The sequence below is a fragment of the Corvus brachyrhynchos genome, unplaced genomic scaffold, assembly GCF_000691975.1.
Source record: "Corvus brachyrhynchos isolate BGI_N302 unplaced genomic scaffold, ASM69197v1 scaffold10, whole genome shotgun sequence".
NCBI lineage: Eukaryota > Metazoa > Chordata > Aves > Passeriformes > Corvidae > Corvus > Corvus brachyrhynchos.
Window position 1 is genome coordinate 2,959,726 of NW_008236180.1, and position 21,338 is coordinate 2,981,063.

Consider the following 21,338-nt stretch of genomic DNA (forward strand, 5'->3'; position numbering starts at 1 on the left):
CAGTCAGGCACGAGAGAGGGCTCCAGCAGGGCACCCACGTGCACCCAACCCAGTGCCCCTGCGAGAGGCTGTTTCACAGCTGGTGCCACAGGCTGTGCTTCAGAAATGCTCTCTTGAGGTACCAGTTCATCCTCTGAAGGCACAGCCTCCCCACCCATCCATGTGGCAGAGGGGCATGGAGCAGGCAAACAGGTGTGGGGAGCCAGAAACACATCTGAATAAATATCCAGAGAAGGAAATACTGTGACAGTGAAAGATTTTATTGAAAGAGCAATACAAGAGCAACCTTTATGCCTAAGAGCTCTGCTTCCTGGCTATGGATGTTAGAAGCGGCCACAGAAACCCCCAAACATCCACCAGCCAAGAAGTTTTCCCACCCTGATGCTGGCCAAAGGCTGTTGCCCGTCCTGCTCAGGCCACAGCCACAGCATGGGGCAGGGCTTGAGAGAAAGGAAGAGGGAGAGAGTGGAGCAGAGCAGGGCTTGGGGTGCATGTGCTGCCTCAGAAAGGGAACAGCATCGAGGCTCCTCCTGAGCAGAATCTTTCTAGAGTGGTCTGGCCGGAAAACTCGTCCACCTGGAAGAAGCAGCACAAAAACGACTCAGTTGTTTCATTCAGACTTTCACCAGCTTTTTCCCATACCCCAGGTGAGGTTTTCCTGTGGGTCCACACCAGCAGGGGGAAACTGGGAGCAGCCCATGGGAAATGAGGCTGGCCAGGGTGGGATGGGGGTGTGGGATCTGCACGTCCCAGCCCTGGGTGGGCACATTCCCACTCCCCAGGACACAGCACGGTGGGAAAATGCAATTCTTACATCAGTGATGTCAACTTCAGCGTTCCTGAGGCTGGTGTTAAGGACATTGGGCAGTGGGACCGACACATGGAAGGCATCTGCAAAAACAGGTGTAAGAATCTCGTCACAGGGATGAAACCCAGAATGAAGGCAGCAAGGGGGGGGGAGAGCCCCGAATCCAGCTGAATTGGAGATGAGAGGGGACCCTAACCCCCATACCTCTAACAGAAGGTACATATACATTTGTGAGGACCTTCTTGAGCCATTCTGTGAGCGAGGAGGCCTGCAGGGAAGAGGGTGTGTCAGTAGCAGAGGAGAGCAGTGGTTATTGGGCCATGGCAGGGTTATCGGTTGAGTTCTACTCAGTGCTATGAAACACAAGCACTAGGAAGCTTCTTCCTCCAGTGAAACACTCCCAGGACTGAGGGTGGATATGCTCTTTGGGTAATTTCTTTTTAATTATTCCTCCCCCATTCCCAGCACCCCCACTGTGCTGCCAACAAGTGAGGAGAGACACCCAAGTGTCACTGCTGTACAGCACAGAAGGATCTGCAGGACAGAGAGCAATTGCCCTCTGCCAAGAGAAGTAGAAGGGTGAAAACTGAAGAAGAATTAGCTTTTGGTTTTCCTCCCCTACACAGAGCCTCTGGCCATTGCATCACTCACTGCAGCACCTCGATCCAGGGCATGCACTTACAGTGGAAGCGTCAAGACTCGAGGGGAACCGTGTCAGGTTGATGCTACAAAAGATGAAAACAAGGAAGAGTTGGGATGTGTTGGTGCAGCCTCCTCCAGGCCCTTTCTCAGTCTGGAATTTTCCTCACCCTCATAAAGATACAGGATTTTAAAAACAGAACAACTTTTTTACAACTGTCTCATCACATCAGCCATAGATTTGGTCTGAGGTGGGGGCTGGGATGAGGCAGGAAGGCTCCAGCAGCCCTTGACATCTTTACTATGTCTACGTCACTGTCCCCCCTCACTGCCACCAGCTCCATTTGTCCCCAGGCAGAGCCCCCCCACCCGCAGAGCTGGGCTCTACCTGTCAAGAGCCAGGGAGGTTTGCAATTTGCCATCAGAGACTGATGGGGTGATGTTCAGAACGATGTCCTGGAAATGGAACAATGAAAGAAATGAGGTTATTCCCCTGCACAGCTCCCAAGACTGAAAAGTGTATTTGTAAATTACCCATTCTGAGAAAAAACACTTGTCTGTGCCGAGAAGCCACATTTTTGTGACAGATGGCATCATGTATCTCTCTCCCCAGGGTTCACCTTCCTGTCTTTATTTTGTGTTATTCCTGAAACATTTCACTTACGTTTTATGCTTGGTTATGAGCTTGTTTAAAGGACTGGGCATCACTGTTTTGATGATGCGGTAAATACAAAAGTGCAAATGCTGCAGGGCCAAGGGTAGGGCAAGCCAAGGGGATGCCAGCAGTCATCCAGCCTCAGCCATCGCCCTGTTCAGGGATCTCATCTCCTGGGAGCTCACTCACCACATCGAGGGAGAACAGGAGCCCCTGGGAGGTCTGCAGGGCGGGACTGATGGCGTCGATAGAGGCTTTGAGGGTGGCAGTGGCTCTTCCGTCCCTCACAGTCACCACTGGCTCGTTGCTCACTCGGACACGCAGCTCCAGTGGCAGAGAGCCAGGGAGGACCCGGGCGAGCTGCAGGGGCAGAGGAGGTCAGGGCAAGGGTGGGGTGAGTGGTGGGGTTGGAATCAATGCACATGGAGGAGGTGACTGACCTGGGGGATGAACGGGAAAAGGGCATCCATGGTCAGCGAGCTGCTCTCGGGAACCTGTGGGAACAGCACCGGTGACGTCGCTGCCCGGGAGGGTTCGTGCAAAGCCCACGCTGGCCTCAGCTGGACCCCACAAACACAAGCAGGCAACGCTGGGTGTCCTTGGGTCACCCAAGAGCAACCAGGACACTGACCTGGCCTTGCAGAGGGAATTTGCTACCCGTCAAGCTGGTGATGCTGAGGTTGAGGGCTCCCTGCCCCTGGACCTGCTCCAGCAGGGCGCTGAGGGTGTCCTGGGAAAGGCTGAGCCGTGGCGGGCGGCCGGTGGCCAACTTCAGGCTGGCAGTGAGTGGCAGCCCCTGCATGGGGGTTGTCATGCCACCTCTGGCATTCTCAGAGAGGAGCTACAGGGGACAGAGCAGGGAGGGATGTTGGTGGGGCTCAGAGGATTGCCCTGGGCACCCTGCCTGCCTGTGGACCTCGCAGAGCGGCTCACACGAGGTTTGTCAGCACTTAAATGATCACAGGGCTGCTCCAGGCTGCCCTGGCACAGGCAAGGGCTGCATCTGTTACCCCTTCCCCGTTGGAGCACTGCCACGTATCCTGATTGGAAAGACACATTGCTGATATTTTATGCATGATTCTGGTCCCTGTCAATTACTTTGACAAACCACTTATGAACAGAACATGTCTGTGAGCAGTGACTGCTGCTCCTGTATGAAATTAAACTTTTCTGATTAAAAACTATGAGAGTGCTACAATTATGCTTAATTAAGTAGCATCAAGCCACTCTTGCTCATGCCACCGTCAAGGATTAAAAGGCAAAAAATAAGGTAGAGACCCAGCAGTGGCAATAGCAGGGTTGTGGCCAGAGCAGACTCATCAGTACCTTCCAGTGAACATGTGCCTGAAGGCAGCTGAAATCTGAGTAGCTCTGACAAACAGCCACCATGTTCCAATGAATCACCCAAAGTCGGAGGTTTTGGGACGGGGGAACATGGTGGCACTTACTTTCAGATCCATCTGGATGGCGTCAGCACTGAGGATGGAGAAGGAGGGCAGGTCCCCCAGAGCCCCGAGTGGGAGCACCTCTGTGAAGACAGGGAAGAAAACTCTTCAGCTGCAATGGCAGGGGATGCTCCCAAATCCCATGGCCCCAAGAGTTACTGGAACCAGCAGCAGCTCCCGCTCACAGCATTCCCAGCTAGAAAAGCCACTAGAAAACAATATTTTGTAGCAAAATGTTGTTTCTAAAAGCAACCATTCCTGTGCTGGGTTTCTGCAGGAAGAGCTGTCTGCTGCTGCTGGGGCAGGGAAACTGAATGTTGGGTTTGAGCTGGGAGTTCTGGTTTTAGAAAATTGGTAAAATATTTGTATTTACCTAATGAAAAAAGCCACGCCATGCTCAGGGCAGGATGTCACTGGGAAGAGGGGAACAGGAGGTGTCAACACTTACGGTTCCTGGAGCTGAGCAGGGAGCTCAACACCTTGAGCTTGGCGTTGATGATGTTGCAGCCCTGGGGAGGCAGAGGGAAGTGAGAGGGTCCTGGGACGCGCTGCACCAGTGGGTGACATGGCACCCACACAGCCAGTGACAGTGGGCTCTGCTGGGCTGCACATGTGGGCAGAGCTGCTGCAGGCGGGGCTGGGGGGGACATCCCATCACACAGGACTCAGCATCGGGTGGGTGAGCGGCCCCTTGGAGCCAGCGTGGGCCTCACCCGGGTTAGTGGCTGCTAAACCAGCAGTTGGCTCAGAAATCTGTTTGCCACCAGAGCCTGGCACAGGTGATGGTGCTGGTGCCTTTCGGCAGGAGGACAGGCTGACCGCCCCGCTGAGCCCACAGCTGTGCAAATATCCACATCCATGGGGCAGCCTGGCCTGCTGCCTGTGCTGCTTGCCCTGCCCACCCAGCACTGTACTGGTGGGTCGCATGAAGGTGGCTCTGCAGACTCACCAGATCCTGCAGGACATTGCTAAGGAGGCGTTTCAAAGGCTCATCCAGAACTGGCACTCTGGGTCTGGTAACAGAAAATAGGAAATAACAAGTGACAAAGATTAATGCTGGAAAGTAAGAGGATTTTACACAAGAGAAACATGAGGCCTCACTTGCATCGTCCATACTCAGGGCCGAAATATTACTATTCCCAAGCCCTCTGAATCCTGCCCAGTGCTAGGTTCCCCACACCCAGAAATGTTCTTTTCTTAGCCCAAATCTTAAAAAAAGGTCAACTGTTCCCCTCTGAGCCCAGCAGCTGGATCACCAACAGCACCAAGGTGTCCCACTGCCACAAGTCCCACCTGATTCATACCTCACATAGGTGTTTATGTCAACAGTCTTGCAGTTCAGAGCATTCTGGTGAGCTGTCCACGTGTCCTGGACCAGCATGGTCACATCTACCTCCACCTGCTTGCAGAGCGGCTGGCCCGGCACACTGTCCAGGGGAAGCACAGCAGGCAGCTCAGGACATTTGCTGACCATCTACTTTCCAAAGAGATGGTGACCGCCTGCCCCAAGCCATGCCCCTGATGGACACGCCCTACCTGCTCTCTACCAGCAGCTGGGTGTTGAAGTCCACCTGGTGCCCAAAGCCCGGCAGGGAGTGCAGACTGATTTTGGGGAGGGTGTTGTTCACAATTCTCAGTCTGGATGGTTGAAATAAGGAAAAGGCAGTGAACAGCACATTTGCACAGCCCTTGTCCCTCAGCCCCCAGCACGGCAGCCATGCTCTTGGGGTCCTGCCCACCTGGGTCATCAGGGACCCCCACCTGCTCCATCAGGAGCAGCTTGTGGCACATAAAAGGCACAGGCAGAAAATCCCAGCAGATGAAGCCCTGTTTATGAGCCTGCCCCAAGAGGGGAGGGAGGGGGCTCTGTGTGTGCAGGCTCCAGAACAGGATCTCCTTTCCCTGGCATGGCTCAGACACAGTGGGCTGCTCAGGGACACCATCTCCCACTCTCACTCACCCCATGAGATCTTCACCATTTCTACCAAGAAGGCTGCCAACGAGACCATTTTTGCCAAGGAGACCATTTTTGCCAATGAGAAGCTCAAGGACGGTGTCAAGGAGAGTATCAACAAGACCATCTTTGCCAAGGAGACCATCAATGACACCACCTTTGCCAAGGAGACCACCGAGGACACCATCCTTGTCAAGCAGACCACCAACTACACCATCTTTGCCAAGGAGACCACCTAGGAGACAATCTCCACCTAGGAGACCATCTCCACCAAGGAGGCCACCAACAGCTCCATCTTTGCCAAGAAGGCCTCCAACAACTCCATCTTTTCCAAGGAGACTGCCAACAGCACCATCTTTGCCCAGGAGACCTCCAACAACTCCGTCTTTCCCAAGGAGACTGCCAACAGCACCGTCTTTGCCCAGGAGACCTCCAACAACTCCGTCTTTTCCAAGGAGACTGCCTACAGGACCGTCTTTTCCAAGGAGACTGCCAACAGCACCGTCTTTGCCCAGGAGACCTCCAACAACTCCGTCTTTTCCAAGGAGACTGCCTACAGGACCGTCTTTTCCAAGGAGACTGCCAACAGCACCGTCTTTGCCCAGGAGACCTCCAACAACTCCGTCTTTTCCAAGGAGACCACCAAGCAGATTGCCACCAAGGAGACCATCCTGAGATCTCTGGGGAAGACCTTTGGCTGGTGAATCTCTCATACCTGAAGAACAGGATGAGAGGTCACTGTGAGCTACGTGGACTCAGCACACAAGCCAGCCTGGCTCTTCCTTCCCCTCCCCTGTCCCTCTTCATACAAATGAGGTGGTGGCACCAGCCACTGTAAAGTATCTGAAGTGCCATCTCCAAAGTGCTGTATAAATGCAAATTACCAGCATTGCCACTACTGCTGGGCAGATCTGGACCAGCTTCTGATTTTCTGAGCATGGTCAAGAGACAAAAGAGCAAAACTGCTCTCAAAAGAAGGATAAATCCTGTCTCTTACATACACTTACCATTCATATCTCCTCTGTCAACCAAGGACAGGAGTCCAAGTCCTTGTGAAGGGACCAGCAGGCTGTTGAGGAGGACAACAGTCCAAAACACCGACATCTTCAGTCCTGATAACTGTGGGAAGTGACTGCCATGAGAGCAGTGCTGGGAGAGTGAGCACCGGTCCATGGAGGGAGGAAAGAGGAGGAGGGAGGAAGGAAAAAGGACAAATGGCTGTCAGGGAAGACAAGATCAGGGAGGAGGCTGCTGGCACCTCTACTGCCTACTCATCACACTGGTGATGATGGACAGTAATCCTCCTGGTGGCACTTTCCTGCAGGAGAAACCAGAATGTCAACACCTTACTCCAAAGACCGATGGCCACAGCAGCCGTGGGGAAAGTGAGTGGTTGTTGGGATGTTCCTGCTGCGACCCCCTCAGTGCTGGTGAGTAATGGTATGACTTAGCTGTGTGATCTGGGGTACATCCATTCTGGATGGAAATTTCTCTAAGAAACAAATCCTGCATCCTGCATTATGGGAAAATATGACATTTCTGACAACACAATTGTCTCTAGAAGTAAAGCAACATCTCCACAGTACAAATGCACTGGAGAGCACCTCCAGTTTGAATGTCATGATTTCTGCACAAACATCAGAATCTGAGGCTTCCCTCTGCGTGGAAATACCTGATAGAATTGTAAGAAAGAGAAAGTAAACTTTAACATTTCAGTGTCATTGAAATATTTCTGTGGGACCTCCAACTTGAAGTAGCTTCTTTTTGTTTTTTAAAGAACCAAAATGAACTTCATTGCTCCAAATCTATCTAAATGTAAATAACTCATCAAAAAGGGATCAAAACACGTGTGAGAGGTCTAATTTGCCTTAGCTAGAAATCTATTGCAGATAATAGAGCTATACCAAAGATAATTTAAGTGATAATTGTTTATGAAAACCCTGAAATACCCTTTCTTCGGCAAGGACTGCAATCCAATGAACATGCACATCTCTGCTGGAGAAACTCACACTGAAAGGCACCATTTACTTCTTGGAGGATAATTCAGGCAGGCAGCAGGCAAGAATAACAATTTTTGTTAAAAGGCCACCACTCCCAAAGCAACACTGAGAGTTTGCAGAGACAGAAGCAAGGAACACACTTACTGAGGAATAAATTTGCTCTTACCTGACCAAGCTCTGTCTCCAGCCGATGTCCCTGTCTTCTGAAGATCACCGGGATCCAGGATCTTCATATATAGAGCTTTACAGAAGGAAAAAGGCAGGTGATGTCATTTGGGACATCCAGAATAATTGGTGGGGAGCAAAACAAACAAGGTCTTGTTTCTGGTGACTTCCACTGCAAATATTTCCTTGGAGATATTAGGAGTTAGGTAAATCATTGAGCAACGACCTGTAGGCGCAGACTCAGCCAGCTCCGGGTGCCTGGTTTGGAACATCATCCTTTCAGCCTGTCAAGATGCAGACGTGGCTGAGATGTCATGCCCTGATAAAATACCTTTCTTTTTCTTTTCTCTCCTTTCTTTTCTTTTCTTTTCTTTTCTTTTCTTTTCTTTTCTTTTCTTTTCTTTTCTTTTCTTTTCTTTTATTATTTTTTTTCCAAATAAAATTGATGTTCTGACTGAAAAATGTATCAAAACACTGGCCATCCGTGGCTGTTCATACTTCTGCAGTTCTCAGGGCTGCAGTACTGAGCAGTAAGCCCATGTGTGGGGATGTGTCACCTGTTATGATAAATGAAGGGCCAGGCAGCACCTTTTCCAGTGTAAAGACAGACTGTGGAGATAGTAAAATAGCCAGTTATTCCCTGTCCAGGCCAGCAGGACATGCTCAGCATTCCCATCCAACTTGCCTACAGCCTGATCGGATGTCACGGCCTAACAGATACCCTGAGCTGACAGACTCTTTGGAGAGACACCATCCAACTGGAAAATGCTGCCCTTATCTAACTGGTGTGGAATTGCTTCCAAGCCCATCACCTCTGCTCGGAGTGCTCCAGAGGGCTGGAGATGGGATGTGCTTTAACAGGAAGATACTGTTAGGAGGCTGATGCCATTGACCTGGAAGTTCCCAGGCCAGAGTTTGTTGGTTTGTGGTATTTTTGAAGTCCTGGAAGGATTGTTGATCCCATTGTGGGCACACCTTCCTATCATACCGCCCCATGCAACAGATGTGCTGCAGCTGCCCAGGGTCTTCTGCCTCCTCCCTGCAGCTCTGTCCAGGTCCCTGCCCTGATTGCTGCCCAGGAGACACAAAGATAATACAGTTTCCCTGCCCTAAAGAGCAGCAGCTCTTTGGGGCAGGGAAAAGAAACCTTCTTCCATAGGCCCCGGACCAAACACGGTCCCCGTGCATGGAGCACATCCCAACAAGCACAGCAAAAGCTGCCTGTGCTGGAGGGAGAATGCACCAGCCCAGGGGACTGGAGTGAACTCTTTGCTCCCAGATGTCCTCATTGACAACAGGAGTGAATAGTGATGGCTGCTCCCCAGCCCTGCTGAAAAATAATCCCAAAAAATTGCTTGCTCAGTGTTAATACTTTCTGTAAACTTGGAAATAAATATTTCCAGCAGATGAGCCAGCTTTGGACACACATTATTTCCAGCTTTGAAAAAATACCTTAATTAAAGGCCAAGGAAGGGGTGGCAAAGATGTCAAAGCACTGAAGGAGTTGACACTCTCCTTGCAACCTGATCAGCCAGGACCTCCAGAGCACAAAGCCCGGCTGTCATGGTGAGATCATGACCTTTGATAAGATGGACGAGGGTGTTAACAAGATGGTATTAAGTTATCATCCATCGTGAATCGCTTCATACTCATGGGAGCCACTGTCCAAAACCTGAATTACCATGAAGACAGCCCCAATACTGGTCAGTGCACAGGGAAGGGGCAGGGTGGCACCTCTGGGAATAGCTCCTGTGCAGTGACCTTTCAGGCATGACAGCAACCTGGCCTCTCCCCAGCAGCTGCTGAATGCAGAGGTCCCTGACCATTGGATATTTTGAAAAAAACAAAGCAGATTCCCATAAAGAGAATGAAGCTGTGATGTCCAAGTCTCGCTAAAGTGACTTTCAAAGCCCCAAGAATACAAAGCCAAATCACTGAGCGAGGACAGAAACACGGAGCAAACCAGAACGGATTTGGTCAAAGGGAGAAGAATAGGACTGGTGTGAACAGACAGGTTCAATTCTCTATTCTTGGATCACCTGAAATGGAGCTGTCAGGCAGAGACTAAGGGGCACGTATCCCTGAGAAGAATCGGAGGCCTTGATGGTAGCAGGAGGTCAGCAGGCTCCAGTCAGTGCAGCCTGGGGAAATGTCATAGCCGTCGCTGGAAAATGAGGTAGATCTGCTCTGCTCTCCCATTGATGGCAACATTCAGACGTGGCCTGTCTGCCTGAGGAAACCCAGGTTTGCCCTGCCATCCTTGTGGAACCACTGAGAGACTGGTACATCCCTGCTGCTGAGGGATCAGGGCTGCTGGGTCTGTGTAGGGCTCCAGGGGACAGCGCTGGACAAGGCTGCACGTCCACCCCAGGTCACCAGCACCAGTGACATGATAGTGTGGCTCAGCAGAGGGGCTGTTTCACAAAGAATTAACTAGGTGCTCTGTGAGATTCCCACTCTCAAATTCTCTAGGAAAGCAGTGGACAGGTATTTGGATTCATTTTTTTGCTCTGATCAGAGGACTGAAACTCAAACCATTTAATTTGTTTGTTAGCTCACAAAAGAACAATAAGGACAATTTGACCCGTGTTTGCAGTGACATGAAGAGAGGCATCACAAGCCCCAGTTTTCATGGGGAGCTGGTTTTACAGCTCCTTCCTCACTGTTGAGAACTCCCAAGGAGAATGAGTCCTTACACGTGATGCAGAACAAATCCCTGTGGAGAACAGACGGGGTTCTCGGAGCCCGCCTCCCCAGCAGGTTTTCCTGGGGGTAAAACACAACAGTCTTTCCAAAAATATCCTCCATTCAGTGCCAGCTTCCTGTCACCAGGAAAGATGTTCAAATCATGTCAATGAAGTCAGGATCGAAGCTGTTTATTGACTTACTAATGACAAGAAATTATCCAGGAGTCAGTGACTTACACACTCAGGATCAATATCAGTGAAGCAGCTGATAAATCCCAACACCAGCCTGAACCTAACTCCTTCTGAGGTCCTAAACCCCGGGCACAGTCCCCACCCCTCACAGCACGTGCACCCGGGAGCAGGGGGTCACTTTCTTGGACCCCTGACTTGTGGGAGGTGTGGATGCAAATGTGATTTATTTAGGGATCAGCTCCTTCAGGACATGGCCTCTGCCCAGCCATGCCCAGCTGGCTCTGGCAGTGCATGGCAGGACAGTCTCGCTGTGGGGTCATGAGGTCTTTTTATCTCAGCTTGTGGAATCAAACTCTTGGAAAGCCAAAGAAAGGAAGAAACACCCCAGGAAGCCCAGCACCCTGCTGCTCCCTCCCCCACCCATTCCCACTGACTCCTGGCCACAGTGGGGATTGGGGATTGCAGCCACAGAGTCCCCATCCTCAGGTCTCAGTGACAGGTATGTCCAGCACCAGTGTGATCTGTGGATTTAACAGCAAAAAGCACCTGGGTGGGATTTAACAGCTGATTCTGTGCTTGGGTGTGATGGACTGATGGCACAAAGTCTTGGGGTGACCCAGGGTATGGCAAAGCCACCACGGCAGCGTCCCTACCTTGTCCCCACTGATGCTGTGGGTGCTGCCCAGCAGGTCGGACAGGATCCCTGCACACAGCACCCCTGAAATGAGTAGGAGACACTGTCAGAGACATCTCAGCCATGGTGAGCACTGCCAGCATCTCCAGCATTTCCCTGCTTACCAAAGGATTTTGGGAATACTCAGAGGGAAAATTAACAGGGTGGGAATTCTCGGGTTTGTGTATTTTAGTTTAGTCTCTGCTTTTGGCATACTTCCCACGAGTTAAATAGATAAATGGATGCAGCAAGGTGGGGGATTTTACTGCCATTTCAGCTGGTTTTAGGTGTGGTTAAGGGAGATGTGTTGATTTTTGGAGACTTCAGAAAGCTTGTGATAGCAAGGGGGTTTGATTCTGAGGACAGGAGCAATGTTCAAAGAGGCTTCAGAGAAGCTGTCTGCATCCTTTGCAGTGGCTCTGTCCATGCAGATCCCTCCTGCCTCCGAAGGACTGGGCAGACAGAACCCAACTGGAGGCACTGCCCAACACTTCCCCCCTCCAGCTCCACTGCAATGGAAGGGGCCAGCAAGTGACTGTCCTAAAGAGTCCCTGACAGTCTGGGGACAGGAGGAATGTGCCAGGTATCCCACCCCACAGGTGCCACACCAGGGAGAGTTACTGGTGGCCAAAACACCCCCACGAATGCACATGGTGCATTGGGAGCAGGGATCACTTCTGAGCATTTGTGCCCGTGGGAAAATTGTTTAGGAGGCTGATTCATCATTTGTTATTCCTTGAAATGTAATTCCTTGAAATGTTATTCCTTGAAATAACATTTTCATTTTCAGGATTAACTCCGGTTTTTCTGTGGGTTTTTTTAAATGAATCTGGTATTGATAACGAAAGCAGCTGGAGAGGCTGTGAGGGGAAAATTCCTGGTACAGTGTTACGCAAACTGAGATTCCCAGCAGCAATCCCAGCTTGATGCAGACCCCTGGTTCACACCAAACATCCCCAGCGGGGAGGAAGCCAAGGCCACATGAGATAGACGCAGGGAAGGAGAACTCAGCATCCTGCTCACCCTCAGCAAACTCCTCACCCCAGTTTTGGCCTCCAGAACCCCCCTTGCTCTCTGGAAGTCACCTTCCAGAGAGGGGCTGCTTCCCACACAGAGAATTTTCTCTGCCTTGAACCAGGACAACTTCATCTCTCCAGGTTTTAGGTCAGCTGGATTATGTCATGGTGACCCTCGTCTATTTTTAACCCACTGTTAGAATAAGCTGTAAAAAACTCGGGCAGAGACAAAGGAGGTTCTGTGTGACAGTGCAGGAGTGAGAGGCAGCGTGTGCCCTCTCGCACTCAGAGGGACTGTCCCTCTGCTGTGCTGGCACCGGAGAGCAGCAGCCACGTTACAGTCACAGAGCGAGGGAGAGCCACAACTTTTCTTCCGAAACATCCAACTCTGCCTCCAGATTGCTGTGCTGCAAAGGGAAAGGAGGAGCAAAAGGGAGTCCCCACCAGGATCCTAGTCCCCCCCGAGTTCTCCATGCCCATAGGACACCGCACACAGACATATTCCTAACCAACATCCCTGTCTGCTGCCCCACATCTCCCATTTTTCTTAGATGTTCCAGGATTTGCATTTGGATCAGGTGCTGGGTGCTTTGCTCTGCAATGAAATGGAGCAACAAACTCCACAGGAAACACTGAGCTGAGGGGAAATCAACACCTCTGAAAAAACGGATTTCAGGAATGTCACCACTCCAAGACCCAGTGGCAGCCAGCAGCACCCACCTTCAGATCCAGCTCTATGGAAGTTGCACTGATCAGCAGCGGGGTTCAGCAAAGGGTGAACCAGAAATCCCCAGAGGGATTTTGGCTGCATGGAAGCAAAGAAGGATAACTAACCAGAAGTTACCAGATCTGCACTTTGCCCTTTGACAGGGGAAGGGAAGGAGGTGGATGGATGGATGGATGGATGGATGGATGGATGGATGGATGCCAACTTACAAATCGTGGTGGTGAATTTTGCATTCACAAGGCCGAGCACTGCATCCACAGCTGCACACAGCTGTAGGGTGAGAAGAAAGGTGTGAGAGAACCTTGCACAGACACTTCTGGTGGGAGCAGAGCTTTGAGGCTGCCAGACCAGTGCAGAACCCACCCACAAACACTGGGAGCCTCCACTGCTGGTTACACAGATCAGGGCTTGCTTCAGTTTCTCTGTCCCTGGCTGAATTGGGTTATTCTGGATTAAACATGCCTTAAGCTGAGCAAAGAGCAGGGCCAGAGCCCCACAGGTATCTGACTAAGAAGGACTGACTTTATGACATGTTAGGGGGCTGCAAGTTGCCCTTTGACAAGGCTTTGGGAACCAGGTGCTCAACCCCAAGGACAGCTCTGTCCGTGCATCACATCCCTACCCGCCAGGCTGGGACAAGGAGGCTTCCAGCAGCACCAGTGCATTTGCTGCATAAACCCAGGAATGGCTGGAAATGCTCCTTTTCGCCAGTCTGAAAGCTCCTTTGTGTGGCAAAACTGTGAAACCTGTTACGGTGCACTGAGAAAAAGGAGGAGGCGGAGGAGGAAAAGGAGGAGGAAAAGGAGGAGGAGATGATCTCTGGGAAACAAGGATGGGAGGAGGATGGGACTTACCAGAGCTGGCAGCACTTTGTGAAGGGTGCTGTGAAGGACCCTGCTCATGACTTGGACCGCACGCTGGGCAGGGAGAACACGTCACCCTCAGAGCCCTCGTGCACACAGCAATAATTATTTATTGAAGATCAAAAGGGGGGAAGTCACGCACTAAAGAAACTGATCTGGTACGGATTAGGGCAAAATATGCCTCATGTCTAATAAAATCTGTTTTCTGTCTTTGCAAATCTTTTCTCAAGAATGCCATCTTCTGGTTTTAAAGGAAGCTGAAGGTTTTCATCCCTAAAAGAAGCTCTGACGGTCTGGGAGTACAAAACAGACAAATGTGCACATTGCATGGAATAGCACAACTAGGGCTGGCCTGAATTTATCCATAAAACCCTTGTTTACATAACAAAAAGAGAAAAAAGAACTGCAAAAAGTATTTGTGTGCTGCAGAAATCCAAACCGGAAGACTGAAACACCTAACAGTGCTCTTACCTGTCCCTTAGGAATTGTCAATCCCAGCACACTAGCCATGTGTCCTTTGGGACTTACCTGATGGGGGGTTGGTTCTAGCACTGACAAAGGTGATATGGGAGTTCCTGGGGCTGAACCTGAGGGTGCCCGTGGTGTCCTGCCCCAGCTGCCCTCTGACTATCAGGTTTGCAACCAGAGCAATTTCCATGTTTGTGGTGTCCTGCCCCAGCTGCCCTCTATCAGGTTTGCAACCAGAGCAATTTCCATGTTTCCTTCTGTAAAGCTGCTCAGAGCAAAGTTTGGTCAGCACAGGATAAACCCCAGGGATGAGCGAGTCCCCCAGATCCCCCAGCCGTACTCTCTGTGGGCACTGGCTCCCATTCACCTTTTCCCAGTGATGCTCATTTGGACTAAGCCATGAAGAACCCCAAGCCAGGGGAGAGCACCAGAGAGATCACCAGGGAACAGAATCTTTTCACCTTCAGCCTGAAGGGAAGACACAGGAAAAGAGCTGGGTAAAGAGGAACAGTCAGATCCAGATGTGTGGGATTTGCAGCTTACAGCAAAGTCACCTCTCACTGATATTCTCACTACCTTTTTTCTTCCTCTTCTTGTTCAAACTTTTTATTTAGAACTACTTTTACATGTAGAAACATGTTTCTTCCTAACGAAAAATCACACAGTCTAATTTTGAAAAAATCAGGAAAAAACTGCTTTGGCATCCAGACATTTCTATAGCCCCATCCAGCATGGATCTGGGGGATGGAGGGCCAGCCCTGATCCCCCAGAAATTTGGGGTTTTCATCAAGACATCATGGACTAAAGCTGGGCCCCCTCACACTGCAGAGCTATGACACCTGCCCCCGGACGGTGCTGAGGCAGGAGCTGATGCACTTTGTTGCCTTTAAGTTACGGTTTCTCTGTGTGTTTGTAGACACAGCCAAGCAGAAAATCACCAGCTTTAATATCCCACTTGTTAGCAGGGAGTGATTCGTGGCTGCCTCCAGGCTGACACTTCCCAACCTCCCACTTTTATTTGCTCGTCCCCGGTTCCGGGCTCGCAGTGCGAGGCTGTGGCTCATCACTCACCCTGAGATGCCTTTCATGGGTTTGGTGTTGGGCTTTTTGCTCATGCCTTCCTCTGCCATTTTCTGCAGAACACCACTCCCACTTAGAGCAGCTGAGCCTGCTGGAGAATTTGCAGAATATGAGTTCAGCACAGACCCCCCAGAGAGGAGCCTGTGCCAGAGGGTGAGGGGTTGCAGCGCTCCCACTGTACTGTATGAAACATCTCTATTAACATATTCCATCCCAACACACCCAGGAGCCCTGCTGATCTTCTGGAGAGAGGTAAGGAACAGTCAGGCTCTAAAACCTGACTGAGAAAGAGGAGAACTGAAAGAATTAAAGGGCTGGGTGATACTCTTGCATGAGCTAAACCCTCAGGGTTTCCAATGTCCCCCAATACAAATAATTTCACTGATAAATCTTAAAGTCTGGGTAAATTCTCAGTCTCGGATTCCATTCAAATGAGAGCTCACAGCCAACAGGGACTTGTGCACCAAGTCTGAAGGAAAAACCTGATCTGCTTAATTACATGGTACAGACAGAAGTGGGAGCAGGGAGAAACCTAAGATGGGCAGTGGTGAGTTCTGCTCTTGGAGCCACATGTGTCATTGTGACTATTGGATGAGCAGCTCCCACTCCCCAAAGGCTCATGGGGTTGTGCAAACACTGGGGGAGGACGTGGGCTCAGCTGGGAGATAACACAGTGAAAACTGTGATAACCTCAATAATATTCTTACTGATTTCAGGCAGGGTTGGAGTGAGGGTGAGAAGAACATTCAGCTGCCAAGAGAATGGGGTCCTTAGCCCAACCCTGTCCTAACTCCACCATGGGAGATCCATCCATCCCACCAGACTGCAAATGGGCTGCACAGAACTCTCTTCCAGGCTGCTGCTGTCCCTGTGGCTGGCCCTTAGACTTGTGGCCACCACTGTCCCAACCCGTCCCCTCCTGGGTGCCCCACCCAACAGGACCCAGCTCTGGGAGCTCAGCCTGGTGAGGTAATGCAGCACAAAGTAATTTATTTCCTCTCTTCATTTCTGTATAAAACTTGTCATGAGGTTTAATCCGTCATTACCTCCCTCCCAGAGCTGTGCTCAGTGGCCCGCTGCTAAGCCCAGACAAGGAGATTTACATCTTATCTAACAGGAGTGTAAGATTTATGGATAACTCCCGACAAGGAGCGCATCATGCCAGAAAGACACTTCTGTGCTAGTAACTTGATCAGTCATTATGCTGTGAGTTGACATCTAATTAAGCCTCCACAGGCATCATCAGGTCCAGAACAGCTCTTCAGGAGGAGAAAATCCACCTCTAAGCACCAGGGTGGCAGCTTATCCCCAACCCTTGCACTTCTGGAAGAGATAATAACGCTCCCCAGAAAATCCCCAATCTCAGGGAGAGCTGCCAATATCACCTGCACTGGAAAAAGGAATCACAGGGGCAAATTCCCAGCTGCTGCTCTAAAACACAGCAAAGACTCATTTCTTAGAGACTTTTCTAGGCTGCATTCTTGTCCCTACCAAAGTCAGATCCCACAAAACACCTCCCGTGGCTGCAGGGGACTCATCTGAGGGTTACAATCTTCTCAATGGATTTACTTTTCTGAACACATTTCTTGCCTCCCAATGGGCTGCCTACATCAGTGTGGAAGCGTAAATCCTGCTCTCCCTTGGCAGGCTGCTCGATCTTCATATTTTCTCTTGACACTGCTTCCAGGATGCCTTCGATGGAAATGCACAGCGTGGCTGGAATGCTGCTTTTCTTGGCATTTCCCTGTCATGCTGAGCAGGAAAGCAACACAGTGCTGGGGAGAGCCAAGGGCTTTGAATGTGTCAAGATGCACCTGGAACCAGCGCCCGGCACCTCACGTCACTGACACACAAAGGACAATGGCTGCTGCCCAGGCTGCAGGTGTTTCAACAAGCCCTGAACACCTCACCCCACTGCCAAGGCAGCCAGACCAAAAGGGGCAACTCAACCCTCTCTGGGAGACTGGTCATGCCTCAAAGCAGAGGTCACAAGTATTGGGGAGGGATGGGGGGAAGTCAGAACGCAGAGGGGAACTGGTGTGGCCAGGGAGGGTGTGTGTATATGGTGTTTGCAGGGGGTCCATGCTCTGTCCTCCAGGCCAAAAGGAAGCCAGGAGAATACGATGGACATCAAGCACAGGAAGGAAGGGAGCTCTTATTCCCTCCCATGAATGCTTTCACTGCTTGTAGAGACATTGCCAAAGAGAGGGGATGTCACCCACCGTTTTTCAGCCAGTTGTAATAAATATTGCCAGTGGCTTCTTGTTGGGAATGGGTTAAAGAAAGGAAGGGATTATTGCACATGAGCTATTTCATACCTTCTGTCTGGTCTAAAACTCGCTGAACCCAATAGAAACACGTTACCTTCAACAGACTTACCCAGGCCTGATGGAAAAGGAGAACATCCTGAATAAATTGCCAGGATCTCCTTCAGGTCATGTGCTGATCTCATCCCTTCTGGTCTGAGCTGCCCAGCTGGGAGAGTGACACAAACCACAGCAGCCTCTTGTAGAATCCTGGAATAGTCTGGGTTGTGGGGGACCTTAAAGCTCATCTCATTTCAACCCCCTGCCATGGGCAGGGACACCTTCCTCTAGACCAGGTTGTTCCAAGTCCCATCCACCCTGATCTTGAACACTTCCAGGGATGGAGCAGCCACAGCTTCTCTGGGCAACCTGTGCCAGGGCCTCACCACCCTCACAGGGAAGAATTTTTTCCTGATCTCTAACATAACCCTGCACTCTGTCAGTTTAAGGCCATTTCCCCTTGCCCTGTCTTTCCATGCCTTTGTCACAAGTCCCTCTCCAATTCTCTTGGAGCCCCTTTAGGCACTCGAAGGGGCTCTAAGGTCTCCCTGGAGCCTTCTCTTCTCCAGGCTGAACAACCCCAGCTCTCAGTGTGTCCATAGCAGAGGTGGACTTGGAGGTGCTGTCCCTGTGGTGTTCAGGTGGTGTTCAGAAGAAAGGGTGGCTGCAGAGCAAAGAAACCCACCTGTTTGCTTTCTAACAATGTTTGATTTCTTGGCACCCTCCACCCAGAGGCCTTTCTTTGTGCTCCTCAGGAACACCACAGTGAAGACAAGCTGCCCCAGCACCTGCTGTTCAATCCTTCACCTCGCCAGGTCAACGGCCAAAGTAATCAAGTCTATAGGGAAACAATAAACATGGTACAGAAAACAAAGCGTCCCCCCAGTATCCTGGTTCCCAGCCCTCTTTGCCAATTCCTGCCCCATCAGCTTTGGTTGGGAGGATATATAAAACCAGCAGAATTTCTTGGTGTGGCCACGGCAAGACACAGACTGAGTCAGAAGAATGGGAAGACCAGCCAGGAGAGGTAAAGATGCTTTGCAAACTGAATAGCTTGATACGGGCATTGCTCCTACTTACTGTTGTGTGTCTCCATAAGGGTCAGCACTCACCAGAAGTGATGCTTTCTGCAAAGACTGAGATAAATATGTATGTTTTCTGCAGGTTAAACTTTCTGAATTACTTGTTTTTGTAATGTTGTAAGAGCATTAAAGACATTGTAAACAATTCCCAAATGTTTTTTGGAGACAGATAACACTTTCACCTTTTCATTTGATTTTGTAACTCCTCCATAACTTCCATTCCTTCCTCTATTAATTTTAACTTCTGTTTATTTGCTGTTTTTATACCAGTTGTGGCCATTCTGTGCTCCTCAGCAAGTGAGATATTGCTGCAGGCACTGTTCTAGCTCACAGGATTGCAGAGGCTCTTCAAGGCTGAGCCTTCTGTCAGTGCTTTTAAGACACCACATGAGAGCTGTGGGTCGTTACTGCACCAAAGCTGACAAGCTCCCCACCACAGCCTCAGGCAAGGAGCAGGTCTGTGGCTCTGTGCCTCAGTGGCCAGGCAAGGGCCATGCTGTTCTGACCAGGCTGCTGTGGATGCCCTCTTTCTCCTCCTCTTCCTCTTCTTTCTCCTCCTCCTCCTCCAGGTGCTGGCATGGCAATGCTCTGCACCCTGAGCATCTTCCTGAGCCTCCTGGTCCCAGCTCACACCACCAGGTCACCCGACTGTGGCGGCATCCTCACCCCCTCTGGACTGAGATACCGTAAGTGCAGACCCACATCTCCCATGCCAGCAGCAGGGAGGGGAGGCAGGGACATCTTCCACTCCAGTGGTGAAACACCAAATGCTGGCACCAGAATCCTGTGCCACTACTCAGCTCACCTGCTTTACTCCCTGCCTGTGGCTAGCAGCAGGGGGTTAGTAAGGGATGCAAATGGGTTTCAGCCTGTCCATCAGGACACAAGCCCCAGAGGCTCCCATAAAACATCTGCCCTGTTTTGCAGTTGCTGAAGTTTCAAAGCCACATGCAGAGTCGGTCCTCAGGCACGACTTCATGGCCCCGCCAGCCCCAGACCCGTCTCCCATCTCCCCAAGCAGGTGAGCTGCCCTCTCTTGCCCAGGCTTGCTGCCATATCCCTGGTTCACACTGGTGTTTGAATATTGTCACAAAAGGCACTTTACCAGTGAGGGAAAGATCCTCCTGGAGACCAGGAGGTTTAGAAATGAGCTCCTGGCTCCTTCTTTGAGGTCCAAGAGTAGCAGAACCCATGCTGCCCTCAGGGTGTGGATTTTATCTGTGCAGTTCTTGTGAACTTTTGGGGGTTCTCAGGGACTGCGTATCAGTCTGTGTTGGTCTCCCAACACCTTCCTTTCTGCTCCAGCAGGAACCAAATTATCTCTGTCAAAGTTGACAAGTTTTCCCTGACCCTGATCCCTGACACCGGGATGCGGCTGAGCATCGAGGTGGACCTTGGCACCACATCTGCCCCGTGAGTGCTGGGGCTGCAGGGCTGGAACCAGCCCAAGCTCAAGGCTGGAGTGACAAAGCACCTCCAGGAGCAAGGACAGCCTGGGGGGAGTGTGGCCAGGAGCACCCCCCAGCTCCGGCCTCTTCCTCTCCTCCCCATCACAGCTCAACCACCAAGGAGATGAGACTGTCCATCCTGGCAGACCTCCATGTGGACATGAACCCCGAAGGAAACCTGGAGTTGGTGACCTCTGACTGCAAACCCACCCTGGAGGAGGTGCAGAGCACTGAGGGGGTCACTGAGGACAGGTCAGCCCCGCAGTTTTCCTCCTTGTGGGATTTGGGTAACAGGTGAAAGAAGAAACTGAGGCACAAGTGTTTCTAGGCTGGAAGGTGATTGGATTGAGACTTGCTCACTGCCCTCAAAGCTCAGCACTAAAACTTTACCTTCATGGGAGGAACTTTCCTCTACTTTTGGGGTGGTTTCCCCATTTTAAGAGAGTTTCAGTCTGTCACAAAGGAGCAGTACTTTTAGAGTTGTGCAGCTGGAATGCTTTTAATGCAAGTCCAGTGGCAATTCTCTGGTGGTTTGGGATTCTGAAGAGTAATCATAGCTTAACAGATGATAGAAAACAATGGTAATTCTGTCTCTGGATGCCTTTTGGGTCAGATAAAAGACACTCACCCACCTTTGGCTGATCTAGTTCTCTCCTAACTTCTGTTCTGTTGTTTTCACCCAGCAAGTCCTCAGGATCGGACGTGGACAAGCAAATCAACGTTGAAAAAGTAAGATAAAGTTTGTAAAGGCATGAGACAGCGTTGTACAGGCCTGTAAGAATTAGAGCACTTTATGGTGCTATTCCCCCACAGCTCTGTGCTCACTGGACACTGCCATCATCCCCTGGCTCCTGCTGTCAGCAGATGGCAGCACCCACCTCAGAGGCATTCCAGGGAAACTCAATGCCGGCAAACCCCCATGTCCATCTATCACCTCTCTTTTTGTTCTTTATTCCATAGATTTGCCTGGAAGTCTCCAAACTGCTGCTCTTTCCAAACGAACGGCTGATGTCTCTGGCAGGTGGGCAGCTGGCTTTCAGTCTCATTATGGACTGAGGGTTTCAAGGATCATTTTGGAGCAGGTTAATGAGGTGGGATAAATTCCTACCCTGCAGCAGCAGAGGCTCTGC

At 50.8% G+C, this 21,338-nt stretch overlaps 2 protein-coding genes across 3 annotated transcripts in view; one reads left to right on the plus strand and one right to left on the minus strand.

The window, feature by feature from the left end:
• Positions 1-239: 239 nt before the first annotated feature.
• LOC108447100 (BPI fold-containing family B member 3-like) lies at positions 240-7,844 on the minus strand. 2 transcript variants are annotated; one of them, XM_017736069.1, is made up of 17 exons: positions 7,668-7,844; positions 6,509-6,620; positions 6,121-6,216; positions 5,508-6,030; positions 5,084-5,185; positions 4,852-4,974; positions 4,497-4,560; positions 3,996-4,056; positions 3,551-3,630; positions 2,734-2,943; positions 2,543-2,596; positions 2,292-2,462; positions 1,836-1,903; positions 1,491-1,533; positions 1,013-1,076; positions 815-891; positions 240-576 (listed from the first exon to the last, which is right to left on the minus strand). In XM_017736069.1, the coding sequence occupies exons 2-17, from the start codon at positions 6,603-6,605 to the stop codon at positions 502-504; spliced, it is 1,908 nt and encodes a 635-aa protein (XP_017591558.1). In that variant the 5' UTR covers positions 6,606-6,620; positions 7,668-7,844; the 3' UTR covers positions 240-501. The 2 variants fall into 2 exon arrangements, with proteins under 2 accessions (XP_017591558.1, XP_017591552.1); XM_017736063.1 differs by having other exon boundaries at positions 5,508-6,216; positions 7,668-7,843.
• Positions 7,845-18,683: 10,839 nt separating this feature from the next.
• Positions 18,684-21,338, plus strand: part of BPIFB2 (BPI fold containing family B member 2) — a 5,664-nt gene continuing 3,009 nt past the window's right edge. The window contains exons 1-7 of the mRNA XM_017736079.1: positions 18,684-18,705; positions 19,330-19,446; positions 19,688-19,781; positions 20,066-20,173; positions 20,317-20,460; positions 20,892-20,937; positions 21,169-21,229. Of these exons, the coding sequence (XP_017591568.1) occupies positions 18,684-18,705; positions 19,330-19,446; positions 19,688-19,781; positions 20,066-20,173; positions 20,317-20,460; positions 20,892-20,937; positions 21,169-21,229 (592 nt within the window). The remainder of the gene's footprint in view (positions 18,706-19,329; positions 19,447-19,687; positions 19,782-20,065; positions 20,174-20,316; positions 20,461-20,891; positions 20,938-21,168; positions 21,230-21,338) is intronic.